Source organism: Peromyscus eremicus, chromosome 4, assembly GCF_949786415.1.
Source record: "Peromyscus eremicus chromosome 4, PerEre_H2_v1, whole genome shotgun sequence".
Taxonomy (NCBI): Eukaryota; Metazoa; Chordata; class Mammalia; order Rodentia; family Cricetidae; genus Peromyscus; species Peromyscus eremicus.
In genome coordinates, this window is record NC_081419.1 from 96,096,423 (window position 1) to 96,110,068 (window position 13,646).

At 45.9% G+C, this 13,646-nt stretch overlaps 1 protein-coding gene and 1 pseudogene across 2 annotated transcripts in view; both read left to right on the forward strand.

Annotated features, from left to right (window-relative positions):
* The first annotated feature begins 7,062 nt into the window (after positions 1-7,062).
* Positions 7,063-7,483, forward strand: LOC131908502 (S-phase kinase-associated protein 1-like; annotated as a pseudogene).
* A 1,891-nt stretch (positions 7,484-9,374) lies between these two features.
* Sord (sorbitol dehydrogenase) overlaps positions 9,375-13,646 on the forward strand; it is a 32,948-nt gene continuing 28,676 nt past the window's right edge. The window contains exons 1-2 of one of the 2 annotated variants that reach the window (XM_059261281.1): positions 9,376-9,593; positions 12,739-12,824. Coding sequence is in view for 1 of the 2 variants with exons in the window: in XM_059261280.1 (XP_059117263.1) it covers positions 9,528-9,593 (66 nt within the window). In the remaining variant the exon portion in view is untranslated. Of the gene's footprint in view, positions 9,594-12,738; positions 12,825-13,646 lie in introns of both variants that reach the window. The other variant, XM_059261280.1, reaches the window with a different exon arrangement.

A 13,646-nucleotide genomic window follows, 5' to 3' on the forward strand; every position in this document is an offset into this window, starting at 1 on the left:
TACACAGACAGACACACAGGCAAAGCACCCCTACACATGAAATAAAATTTAAAAACTCGGGCTGGAGAGATGGCTCAGAGGTTAAGAGCACCGACTACTCTTCCAGAGGTCCTGAGTTCAATTCCCAGCATCCACATGGTGGCTCACAACCATCTGTAATGAGATCTGACACCTTCTTCTGTATACATAATAAATAAATCTAAAAAAAAAAAATTTAAAAACTCCTTAGTGTCCATATTTTCATCACTTACTCACTAGTTGGTCGACATCTAGGCTAATTCCATTTCTCAGTTATTGTGATTGATGATGCATCAATGAACATGGTTTTATAAGCATGTCTGTGGCAAGGTACAGATAGAGTCCTTTGAGTTTAAGTCCAGGATGGTATAAGTGGACTGTCTTAGTTAGGGTTTCTATTCCTGTGACAAAACACCGTGACCAAAAAGCAAGTTGGGGAGGAAAGGGTTTGTTTGGCTTACACTTCAGCATTGCTGTTCATCACTGAAGGATGTCAGGACAGGAACTCAAACAGGGCAGGATCCTAGAGGCAGGAGCTGATGCAGAGGTCATGGCGGGCTTCTGCTTACTGGCTTGTTTCCCATAGCTTGCTCAGCCCACCTTCTTATAGAACCCAGGACCAGAAGTCCAGGGATACCACCATCCACTGTGGGCTGGGCCCTCCCCCATTGATCACTAATTGAGAAAAATGCTTTACAGCTGGATCTCACTGAGGCATTTCTTCAGCTGAGCCTCCTTCCTCTGATGACTCCAGCTTGTGACAAGTTGACACAAAACCAGCCAGTATGTGGACCATATGGCATTTCTGCTTTTAGCTTTATAAAAATTTTATTTTATTTGTGTGTGTATATGTGTGTGTGTGTGTGTCTATGTATGTATGTGTGTCTGCCATGTGTACAGATGCCCACAGAGGCCAGGAAAGGGTGTTGGATCTCCTAGCACTGGAGTTACCACCACCGCCTGGCACAGTTTACATTTTTTAAGGGGAAGTCAGACATTTCTATTGTTAGATAAGTGAAAATTATTTAATAAAGGTAAAAGATAAACTATACAGCCAGTGCAAATTGCATTAAAACCTAAGCATACAATATAAGTCAAAGTAAAATTTTCCTAAAAGGAAGTAAATATTCACTATTTCCTACTCCTAGAATGGGTAAATTATACACACACACACACACTCACATACACACCAAAAAAAAAAAAACAAAACAAAAAACAAAACCCTTTACATGGATTGAGATTCTTTCTTGCTTTGGTATCTGTAAAAAAATTAAAACCCCTGCTGTCTCAATTTTAGATTATAATTAGAAATGTAAAAATAGACTGGCAGTGGTGGAGCACACCTTTAATCCCAGCACTTGGGAGGCAGAGGCAGGCAGATGTTTGTGAGTTCAAGGCCAGCCTGGTCTACTACAGATCCAGTTCCGGGACAGCCAGGGCTACACAGAAACACTGTCTCAAAAAAACAAAAATAAATAAAAATAAAAGTATAATTTATGAACAGGTTAGCTAGTTGAAATGCATTAGCACATAATTTTAACTGGCTGTCTGCTTACTAGGCAGGAGTTATTCATTTTCTTATCTTCTTCGTCCATGTGAAGTATGACAGAAAATGTCCTGTTTGGCTACAAACAATGCACCCAACCATTTTTAGGTCGACCTTGAGACAATGTACAGAGGTCAATGGATTCCATATTTTCTTGTGATGCGTTTCTTCCTTCTCATATTTTCTGTCTTCTCAGCTACTATAAACGCTGTTAGAAGCTGATGGGTGTGACTAGTTCTCACTCTCCGCAGTACATGGCCCTTGGGAGTCATTCACTGCCTTTGTTTGGCCCTCAGGTACATCCGAGTCCTCTTCTGCCTGAGCTGAGTTTCCTAGTTGGTTTTCCCAAGATTTCTTCTTTATCTTCTGGAAGCCAGGTCTTGTGAAGGGCCCAGTGACTCTTGTAATGTGGAGAAGGGAAGGATTCTGTAGTTGGACTTTTTTTTTTAACTCTTTTGGGGCCCTCCACCCAGCTTCCAAATAAATAAATGAGACTTATTCTTACTTATGAATGCCCAGCCTTAGCTTGGCTTGTTTCTAGCCAGCTTTTCTAACTTAAATTATCCCATTTCTCTTTAACTATGTTTTGCCTCTGAGCTTTTTACCTTTCTTTATTCTACATGTCTTTCTTCTTACTCTGTGGCTGGCTGTGTAGCTGGGTAGCTGGCCCCTAGTATCCTCCTCTTCTTCTCCTTTTCTCGTTCTTCCCCCTTTTCTTCTTCTTCCATTCTGGCTGCCTGGCGGCCCCAACTATTTCTCTCTCCTGCCTCGCTATTGGCCACTCAGCTCTTTATTAGACCAATCAGGTGTTTTAGATAGACAAAGTAACACAGCTTCACAGACTTAGACAAATGCAACATAAAGGAATGCAACACATCGTTGCATCATTAAACAAATGTTCTACAGCATAAATGTGAATGAAATATGTCTTCAACTAATGTTCCACAAGATTCATTTTGTTTACTGAGGTCTGCTTTAGTAGCCAGGCAAGGAGCTTCCTGGGTCTTCCTCAGATGGACCTGTCCTACTTTCCCTTTGACACACTGTAACTCTCCATACTGTGCTGTCTTCCTCTGAAAGTTCTTAGCCTCATCACTAAGGCTATTGGTTTCCGAATCAAGAGATTCAACTCTGATTCTGCACTAAGTCGACCAGAAACAATCCTGATCAGCCGGTCACCTGAATGTTGACTACACTGTCATCCAGCTCCAGGCCTCTCGGGCCCATCACTGCGACTGCTTCTTCCAGCTTGTCTCCCTACCCGGGTAGCAGGCTCTCATCAAAGGAGAGGGACACTCCGTGGGGCCTACAGCCTTTCTTTGCCCTTGCCTGGTGCCTGGATCACCCTCGCCTCCAGGGCGATCACCTGCTCTTTCTGGCAGTGTGCTGGAGGCTGGTGGTTCTTGTAGACTGAGTACTGCCCAGTTTCTGTAGATTGTCTTGTACATTCCCCTTTGCTCTTTTACACAAAGGGAATTTGACACTCCAAATCCGTCCCCTAGAAGACCATTTGAACAATCTATAATATAGCCTTGCTTCTTACTATCCAGTCTTGTACTCAGAATATACTGGCCAACATAAACCTATAACATAACCTCTTGCCTACTGTATCTTTTGTATACCAACAAATTAAAAACAAAACAAAACAAAAAAAAAACCCCAAAACTTTAAGAACTGTGATTCTGCCATAGCCTCATCCTCTTCTTCTGAAGCTGGAATCTGTGAGATGCCCACAGTTCCATCAGTGGACACATGTGGAAAGAGCTTTTTTCTGAAAATACCTCATGCTTCTTGAAACTAAACTTTTGCCGACCTTGGGACCAAATTTATCATATGCGGTGAGACCACTGAAAACTACATACCCAATCTGTTTCTCTCCTACTATTCAGCCTGTTTAAGTTAACAACGTAACCAATGTTACTATGTCTTGGACTTCCCATGTAATCAGATTTTTCAAGCTAAGCTAAACACAAAGCTTTAATCTTAAAGTATGTACTCTTCCAAGCCCCTGACCCAGAATAGTGTGTGTGTGTGTGTTGTAGAAATCGTTTGCTAAAAGCAGACAATAGGTTGAAAGCCACCTTGAAGAAAACAAGTATCTACAATAAATATATTCTGCAAGCAACAGGTGAATACTGTTCTGGACCAGTAGGTTTCAGTAAATTCTTTCCTTGCAAACACTGGTCAAATATTTGATTTACACAAGAGACTCCTCATTTCTTTCCTATACCATGCTGTTTGATAACTATAGAGCAAAGCCCTTTGCTAGGAACAGGCAACAGAGACAGTCAGAAGACCCAGGGAGAGAAGTGGAGGAATCAAAATTGAGTTTTCTCTTGGTCTAAACCACTCCAAGAGGAAGACTTTTTTTTTTTTGATGTTGCACTGATTCATCACAGGCATGCCGGCGCTGCACACTGGCCTGGATCAGAGGAGAAAGCATGTTATACTTCGACCACAGGTGTCTGTTTCCATTGTTGGATTGGAGCATGGAGCTGAGAGAAGAAGGCATGGTTTTAATTTCCCCAGCTGGAGACAGACAAGTTAGGGCGTGGCTCCTTCCCTGAAGACTCAGAACAGCTCAGCAGCAGCAGCTGAGTCAGCATCTCACCAAATGGGGTGTTTTCATGCTTGGAGCACAGGCACCCATGGGTGTCTTTAAGTTCCCTTCACTGGGTGTGTGGAAGCCTGCTGCCCAGGACCTTGGTGACCGTTCTGGTTTGGGGCCCAGGTTATCAGGACTGTTGTGGGGTATTCACCAGAGGAGACTGTTTGGACATGGGTTTAAGCCAATAGAAAGTCTTTATTAGCCTGCCAGTGACTACACTGGGTGCTAGGGATCCCAGTGTAGCACTGAACCTTTCTCAGAGTGAGCTTTTAAGCACAAAAACTATGTTCTGGGTTGGCACATTTCACTTAACAAGAACAGTTAGCCAAAAGCAGAACTACAGAAGCCAAAAGCAAGGTAAATACTTTTCCAGAACTATGGACTGTGATGGATTAGGTCTTCATTTTTGGCAGGTGGTGCTGCTGTCTGTGTGCTGAGTTTTACAGCCTGAATGGCACTTCCATCATGGAGTTGGTTGTGCTAAGGTCTAGGGGCCTACTGAGGTCTGTTACAGGCTTCTCTAATTCATAGTCAGGTGAGGAAGGATCTCTGCATTCAAAGTAGCCAGACCGGACCAGAGGGGCAGGGATTGCTCCTTGAGGCTCAGCCGGACCGGGCCAGAGGGGCAGGGATTGCCCCTTGAGGCTCAGCCGGATCGGGCCAGAGGGGCAGGGATTGCCCCTTGAGGCTCAGCCGGACCGGGCCAGAGGGGCAGGGATTACCCCTTGAGGCTCAGCCGGATCGGGCCAGAGGGGCAGGGATTGCCCCTTGAGGCTCAGCCGGACCGGGCCAGAGGGGCAGGGATTGCCCCTTGAGGCTCAGCCGGACCGGGCCAGAGGGGCAGGGATTGCCCCTTGAGGCTCAGCTGGACCGGGCCAGAGGGGCAGGGATTGCCCCTTGAGGCTCAGCTTCTTGCTGTTTCACCCTAGTTACCCGGGCTCTAAAGCCCTTCCTCTTGCTTATTTTTTATTAAAATGAGCTAGTTCCAGGAAGAATCCTTTAGTTAAGTAAAGTTTCGTTTTATAGAATGTCATAGCTCATTTTTGTGTGTGTTTTTTATAAACTTTTTAATTTCTTGAATTTGAAAGCTTTGAAGTGCCATACCTTGAACTGGTATCTTGGTTTTTCACTGTTGCTGTTTATTTATTTTTTTAACTAAAGCTATATAAAAGCTTGTGTACTCAGTACATTTCTAAATCTAAAAATGGATTTTGAAAGTTTCTAAAGAATTCTTATCCAGCTGGGCATTTTGACTCATATAATCCCAGCACTTGGGATATGGAAGCCGAGGGATTGGGATTTTCAGGCAAGCCTGGGCTATATGAGATGTCTTCAAAAGTAAAAAAAACAAAAACAAAAAAAACCCAAAAAACTGATGTGGTGGCACATACCCTTAAACCCAGAACTTGGAAAGCAGAAGCAGGTAGATCTCTGTGAGTCTGAGGCCAACCTTGTCTACACAGTACATTTGAGACCAGGCAGGGCCACTGTCTCAAAAACAAATAATAAAAAAATAATAATAACAATGATAATCCTTATCAACTCAACCTTTCTATCTTTTCTATCAGAAGTCTTACCACAGAAGATACTGTCCCTTGACCCTTTGTTCTCTACAGTCTGGAGAATGATCCATGTACTTTCCGTTTTGAATGAGCAATTTAATAAGAAGATAGCAAACGTAAAAGAATAAAGAACAAGTATGAGAGCAAAACGTCATCAAGTCAGGCGTTCACAACGTCCAGCAGTGACAACTGCAGTGGCCTGATGGAGAGGGCAGACAAGGTGACATCAAGTCAGGGCTTATGACACCCAGCAGAAGCTGAGGGCAGAAGCTGAGGCCGCCACCTGGAGTGCCTGATTGAGTTTTCTCAGTGGCTGAGTTTCCCATGCTGAACTTGAGACTTCCTGTGCCCATTGAAGGATTTTTTTTTAATAAAGCGGGATAATCATCAACATTCTGCTGGAAATGTTTACCTTTTAGCTGCCTTTACTCTTGTGCTGTTTTGCGCTTCTCTCCCTCCCTGTTACAGAGTTAGGGGCACTGGCCCATCCCCAGATAAAGGGTCTTGGAGGACATTTGACAAAAATATGCTTGGGTCTGAAGTGGGGAGGGGCCAACTCTGCTTCCAGAGCCAGATTATTAGTGAGTTCAAACAGCACATGACGATTTACCAATGGAATATACATCACACCCTTCGCATCTCTTTGTTCCTAGGCAACACTCTTTTTTTTTTTTTTTTTTCCGAGACAGGGTTTCTCTGTGTAGTTTTGGTGCCTGTCCTGGGACTCGTTTTGTAGACCAAGCTGGCCTCGAACTCACAGAGATCCGCCTGCCTCTGCCTCCCAGTGCTGGGATTAAAGGCGTGCGCCACCACCGCCCGGCCCTAGGCCACTCTTTAGGGCAGTGTCAGATGTTACTGCCTGAGAGAAAGGAAACAACTCCAAGCATGGCCCTTGTCTCGTCACTGTAATGACCTCTGTTTCCACTCCGATTGTCCTGTTTTCATAATTTTAAGTCAAGAAGTCCTACTGGACGTGTCCCCCGTTCACAAGCTATTCTGTAGTTTCTGCTTCACCTTCACCCATCAGGATGACGTCTTTGGGAAACGGAGGAAACCCCAAGCTGGGTTTTAGTTTAACAAGTGTGTGAAGGCAGATGGTAAGGTCTGCAAGCCAAGCAAAGTGAGATCTGCTTAGCTACAAGAGAATCTGGAAGAGCCAGCCAAGCAGAGCTAAGCCTTGTGGAGGGTGTGTCAAAGCAAGAACCCAACCCGCTGAGTAAGTTGTTCTATGCAAAAATCCATCCCATTAGTGGCCGTGGTGTGGATGCCACTCTCTCTCACATCGATCGATTGGTCTCTGGTCTGCAGTCTCCTTTAGTCAGAGCACCATGCCTTTACTTATATCACAGAGTTCTGATGGAGAGATAGTTGAAGTTGACGTAGAAATTGAGAAATAATCTGTGACAACTAAGCCCGAATTGGAAGATTTGGGAATGGATGATAAGGAAGGTAAGGACCAAGTTCCTCTAACAATGTTATGCAGCAGCATTCAGTGGCGGGCCAGCCACAAGGAGGACGCTCCTCCTCCTGAGGATGATGAGAACAAAGAAAAGTGGACAGCTGACATTTTAGTTTGGGACCAAGTTTGGGAACATTCTTCAAGCTTATTCTAGCTGCAAACTATTTAGACACCAAAGATTTGCTTGGTGCTACACACTGGACTGTTGCAATATGTTTAAGAGGAAAACTCCCCAAAGTTGCAGATCCCTTCACATGAAGAGTGACTTCACTGAAGAGGAGGAAGCCTGACTGTACACAGAGGAGTGGTGTGCAGAGATGTGGCCTGTGCCTGCCACTGTAGCACTGTGCTAACACTGCTCTAACACCAGCTGCTGCTTATGTAACTGTTAGCAGAACACAGATGAGAGAGAAGCCCCTCAGCAGCCAGTTGAATCAGCAGAACTTGTTAGTATGTAGCTGGAGTGCAGATTCCACACTATGACTCAGTTTTTTTCTGGTGTGAGTCAAAGTCCCTTTGTTCTTAATTATGGATAAAATGACAAGGAGGCATTTGGGGCTTTCTTCTTCTCCTCCTCCTCCTCTTCTTAGAAAATGATTTCTGCCTAGTTTATTGACCCTTTGACTAATTGTGCTTTTAAAAGTTGACTTTGTAAATCAAACAACTTGCAAAATTTTCTGAAGCATAATTAACACACACACACACACACACACACACACAAACAAAACAAAACAAAACAAAAAAACCACCTTGAAGTTAATGTTCCAAAGGAAGGTGTTGGGCTGTGGGTCAGGTCTCTCAGAGTTGAGCAGCATGGCTGCCATTGATTAAGAGTGTGTAGCAAGAACCTGAAGACTTCTTTAAAAAAAAAAAAAATCTTTTTAAATCTTCTAAGCTTCGCATCTCAGCCAGATACTCAGTCTGTAGTTTTGGGGGGAGCAATGTAATTAGAAATTTGTTAGCTTTTCAATTAAAAAATCCATCCTGGCCGGGCGGTGGTGGCACATGCCTTTAATCCCAGTACTCGGGAGGCAGAGCCAGGCGGATCTCTGTGAGTTCAAGGCCAGCCTGGACTACCATGTGAGTTCCAGGAAAGACACAAAGCTACACAGAGAAACCCTGTCTTGAAAAACAAAAAAAAACAACCAAACAAAAAAATCCATCCTGGGGTGGCTCAGTAGTTGAAAGCACTTGTTTCTCTTGTTAGAGGACCTGGGTTTAATTTCCAGCAGCCACATGGCAGCTCACGACCATCAGTAATTCCAGATCCAGGGTATCCAATGCCCTCTTATGACCTCCAGGGATAATGTACACCCCATCATGCACATACGGGCAAAAAACTCATACACATAAAATCATAAAATAATTTTCTAAGTTAAAAAAAATCCATCCTGTTGCTTTATTAAGCCTTACACCAACTTCTACAGCTCCACCTCTCCTTGGTTCCCCTTTCTGACATTATTTAGCATCCATCTTCATCACAACTTTGTTTTAAGCTCCTGTGCTGTGCTAAACATCTCACTACGTTCTAGTCAAGAAATAAATCCTTGGCCTCAGTGGGTCCTCTAGTACATCCAGGGAATGGATGCTGCTAAAGAATTTAAAGCTGCGCTCCACCGTCACATGGAGACAACATCAAGAGCTGGGAGCTCTGGCGAGAATCTCCTGGAGATTTCAGGGTCGGTAGTAGGGATAGTGAGGGAATAAAAGCCCCAGCATCACTGGGCTGTGGTGGAGCACGCCTTTAACCCCAGCATTCGGGAGGCAGAGGCAAGAGAGAAAGCCTTTAAAGAGAAAGGCTTGCAAATTCCGCCCGACAGCATCTTTATGCAGATGCATCAGGACCCTGTGATACATGCACTTCTTCATTCCTTCTTTCATTCGAGCTGATGACAGGCCCCTTTGCAGGATGCTGGGGAAACCAAAGTGGCTGCAGCGCAGAGCGGGGGTTTCTCAGGGCGTCCCTCCTGCATCAGCACTCTTCCAGTTAATGACACAACACACCCGGGCTCCACCTCATACCTAAACTTGCTGTTTGAGGATCTCAGTGCTAGCCTTAGACGAGGCATCCCAGGCTTTTTCTGCAGCCACAGACGGACAGCGGCTTCCATAGGCCGCTTTCCTTTCTCAGGGCTGCTGGGTCCGCGCGAAGTCCCGCCCCTCCCCGAGGCCCCACCCCCAGGCGTTCAAGCGCGAGCAGGCCCCGCCTGAGGGCCGCGCGCCGCCCGGTCCAGGGCCCGCCCTTGCCCCTTACTCCAGACCCTTGGCGGTGGGGCCCTTAGAACCACCTGTGCCTCGCCGGGTCCAGCCGACACCTCGGAGCCAGAAAGCGACATGGCAGCTCCTGCAAAGGCCGAGAACCTGTCCGTGGTGGTGCACGGACCTGGGGACCTTCGCCTGGTAAAAGGGGAAGGAGGGTGGGAACCCAGGCAGCCACCCACCCAGCCAGCCCTGCCTCACGCCTCTGCAAGCCCGGCGGGGCAGCGGTCTCCACTCCCGAGTTCCCGTGGCGCTCACAGGGCCGGCCGTTGGCCCGTACCAAGCACCCCTGCCTGCCCCGGTTTACCCGGATCGTCGCTGGTTACCAGGAGGTGGGGGTGGGGTAGCAGTTAGCGGGCCGTTACCTATCTCTAGGGAGAGCTCTGGTCGCGTGCTCCCGGAACTTAGCCCCGTGCCTGGCACGTGGCCTGTGCCCTGGACCGTTGAAAACAAACCAACCTTTCGGCCCCTTCGCTAGCTGCAAATTCACACTCTAGTTATTGCCCTTCAGAGGGGGACGGCCAGGATTCGGATCTACTCAGATCTTCTTCGGGTAGACAGTTCAGGGCAGAAAAGGGTGGCGAGACGGCACTTAAAAGCAGTGAAGTTCTGTTTAATCCCGATAATATCCCCTCGCAGAATTATTATTTTTTTAATCATGAGAGGACCCAGCATTCAGTCCGTGCTCACAATGCACTCTAACTGGGCATATAGCTTCTCACTTATTTCTCTTAGTACACATCTGTATCACGTCCCTGGAGCATTCTGTGTACCTCTGTCTCTGGCTGTAAGCTTGGTTCTGCCCCCTGAACCAAAGTTCAGACATCTGCTGAATCATCTCTGTGGTCATGCCAAATTTCCAATGACAAAGTCCATCTCAGTGGGGCATGCAGTATGTGGGTTGGGTACCAATCTCTGGTGCACCCCAGCATCTCTGTCTCCTTCCCACTCAAAGGACATCTATCAGGAGGGACTCATCCAACAGATCTTGTCTGTTTAAGAATCTGTCCTTGGTGGCTTCTCATTCTACAGACTGCACACAGATTTGAGTTTGGAAGCGTTTTCAAGTGTTCAAGGAGTTTCTTAACTCCTCTACCTGTTGGCCTGTTCTTAGAGGGGTCAAGAACACTTACCTGCCGCTGACACTCCACTTCAGCTGATGGAAAAAGTGACATCCCCAAGATGGTAGTCTTGGTTAGTTCATAGAGCCAAGACAAGAGCTCAGATTCAAACTTCCTTTCTTGTACTGTTCCCAATCACTTTATTTGTTTTGGGTTTTTTTTTTTTTTTTTTTTTGTTTTGTTTTTCGAGACAGGGTTTCTCTGTGTAGCTTTGCGCCTTTCCTGGAACTCACTTGGTAGCCCAGGCTGGCCTCGAACTCACAGAGATCCACCTGGCTCTGCCTCCCAAGTGCTGGGATTAAAGGCGTGCGCCACCACCGCCCGGTCCAATCACTTTAGACTATCCACCCAACATCCTGAATTAAAAAGACACTATGATTGTTATTACAGTCAATTGCAGGTATGGAGACTGAAAAACGATGTGTCTCTACAAAGCTGACAGAGTGATTTTGAACTTAGTCCTTCATGTCACTAATGTTTACCAAGTGAAAATATGTCTGCTGTGGATGTAGGCATTGAGCTGGGGGCCCAGAGCAGACATAGTCCCTGCTCCCAAGCACCCCCAAAGAGGGAGACAGACGAAAGAAGTCGTTAAGACACTGTTCTGTACAAAAGATTGTTCTGCCCTGAATTGCTCTTTAAGGGAAATTTCAGATGTCTCAGCTTGCCTGTAAATAACCCTTGAAGTGAGAAGTCATAAGAGTCCTTAGTGAAGAGTATGCTGTTGCTCGGACACTATAATCCAGCACAGGCCTCCTGGGCTCTTCTCCTTCCCAGGCATGATCTCTCCCAGCTACCACCCCATGGGGTACCTTTGTCCCTCCATTTCCTTAGAGCAGATAGATTCAGTAGTATAAGTTTGGGGGGCGGGTACCAGCACTGACCCACAGCATCAAGGAGGAAAAGTCTTAAGGAGGCTTTGAGGGCCCCTGTCCTTTCGTAAGATGAAAATCTTACAGTGAAACCCAAGATGTCTGAGCAGGGTAGCTTAAGTGGTAGTGGCATTTGGAAGCCATAGCAGCTTGGGCTGTGGATTATAAAATTGGGAGGGAGGCAGACAGGTTTTCCCTTTTGATTTGACACCACACAGCCACAGATTTTGGGTCTTTCCATTGGGGTTGGCTGGCAAACTGAGGCTTAGCTCTCATTTGGGTGGACTAGGGGCAGGGTCTACTGATTAAAAATCCTTGCCTCAGGGCCTCACATACAAGGAATTGTTTGGAGAAACACCCATCCCTAAAATCCAAAGCAGGAATCCGAAGGGTTCTGAAGGGAAGGAGGACCCAGGCTTTCCCGGTGTGGCCTTCCCGCCACCAGGGAGGCCAGAAACTGGCCAAGGTCCAGGGCATTGCTCTGGAAAAACAGGACCCGAGCCACTTTGCTGAGACAAGCAGGAAGGAAACCTAACACCAGTCTCAACTCTGCATGCCTGGAGAAGGAGTCCCTTCCCTTGCTGCAGTCATGGAAGTCTTCTCACACTTAGAGCCAACATGGCAAGGAGCGAGCATTTGTAATTTGGGGGATAAATTGTGGTGTGTATACATGCACACACACACACACACACACACACACACACACACACACACGTATTAGGGCAGACTAGTAGGTGTGTGTATACACAGTAGGAGAGAGGTGGATGTATAAATGCACACATATACATTAGGACAGACTGGTAGGTTTCCTTCATAATGAGGTAAAAAAAAAAAACAGATTTCTCTATTTTTATTTTATTCTTTTTGTTTTATATTGTTTTTTTGTTTTTGTTTTTGGAGACAGGGTTTCTCTTTGTATCCCTGGCTGCCCTGGAACTTGCTCTGTAGCCCAGGCTGGCCTCAGACTTAGAGATCTGCCTGCCTGTGCCTCCTGAGTGCTGGGATCAAAGGTGTGCGCCACTAAAGCCTGGCTTCATATTTCTCTATTTTAAATGGAGAGATCGGGACTTAAGGAAGCAAGGGGAAGAAAGAAATGAGTAAGCTGAGGTACAAGGAAGCAGCCCACCCACCAGCAAACAATGTCAGCTCGCGGGAGTCTTCTCAGAAAGGAAGTAGTAAACGCAAAGCCTGGGGGCCTGGAGTAGAGGTTAGCCCCAGCTCCACTGCTGTTAGTTGTATGGCTTAACAATGTTTTTTTTTTTTTTTTTTCCTCCTGCTGTAATTGTCTTGAAGAGGGGCACCAGGCCTGTAATCCCAGCTACTCAGGAGACTGAGGCAGGAAGACTGACTGAAAGTTCAAGGCCTGATTGAGCTGCAAAGTAAGTTCAAGGCCAGTGGTAGAGTCTAGGTTAAATTCCTAATGCAGAAGAGGAGGGGGAGGGGAGGCCTTAGTACTCATTTCGATGGTGTGCACGTCAGTGGCACTGTGCTTATAAAAGAGCCAACACAGCCCATGCACCGTCACTGGTATGTGCTAACTGTGGAGTTAGGCAGGAGGCCAAAGCCTTGAAACCTTCTTGAAGAGATGGATAAAGGCCCAAACTGACAAATGTATGGCAATTTTGGCAAAATTCTTAGAATGTGGGCCAGGAAGAACTCTGTATTCACCTGCAGCAGTTCAACTACTTTATGTCTCTTTGGCCATCTTGTGAAATCTAGAACTTGCTTTTCTCTGTTGGGAATGGATTACTGGTTCATGAAATTGGAGTAGGAGACAGCGGACTTCGCTTTTCTGTAAAAAAGCTTTGTTTGGTGTTGGGGGCAAGTGGGTGGCTTGTGAGTTTTTGCATTCAAAAATTTTATGCTGTAGAGTTTGCTAGAATAGTAAGGGAAATTAACAAAAGGAATGACGGTATTGCTAGTTTACTCCAGTCCAGCCGTGTGCCAGGCACTTTATTTAGTTCAGTGTTTTCACAAACTCCGAGATGAAAGAATGATTTGATTTTCATTTCTAGTTGACCACAGACTAACGTTTGCACTGGACTCTGAGGTCAGAATGCTAATGATTTCTAAGTGTGCTTCCCAATTTCTTTTTTTTTGTTTGCTTTTTTTGGTTTTTTTTTTTTTTTTTGGTTTTTCGAGATAGGGTTTCTCTGTGTAGCTTTGCGCCTCTCCTGGAACTCACTCTGTAGCCCAGACTG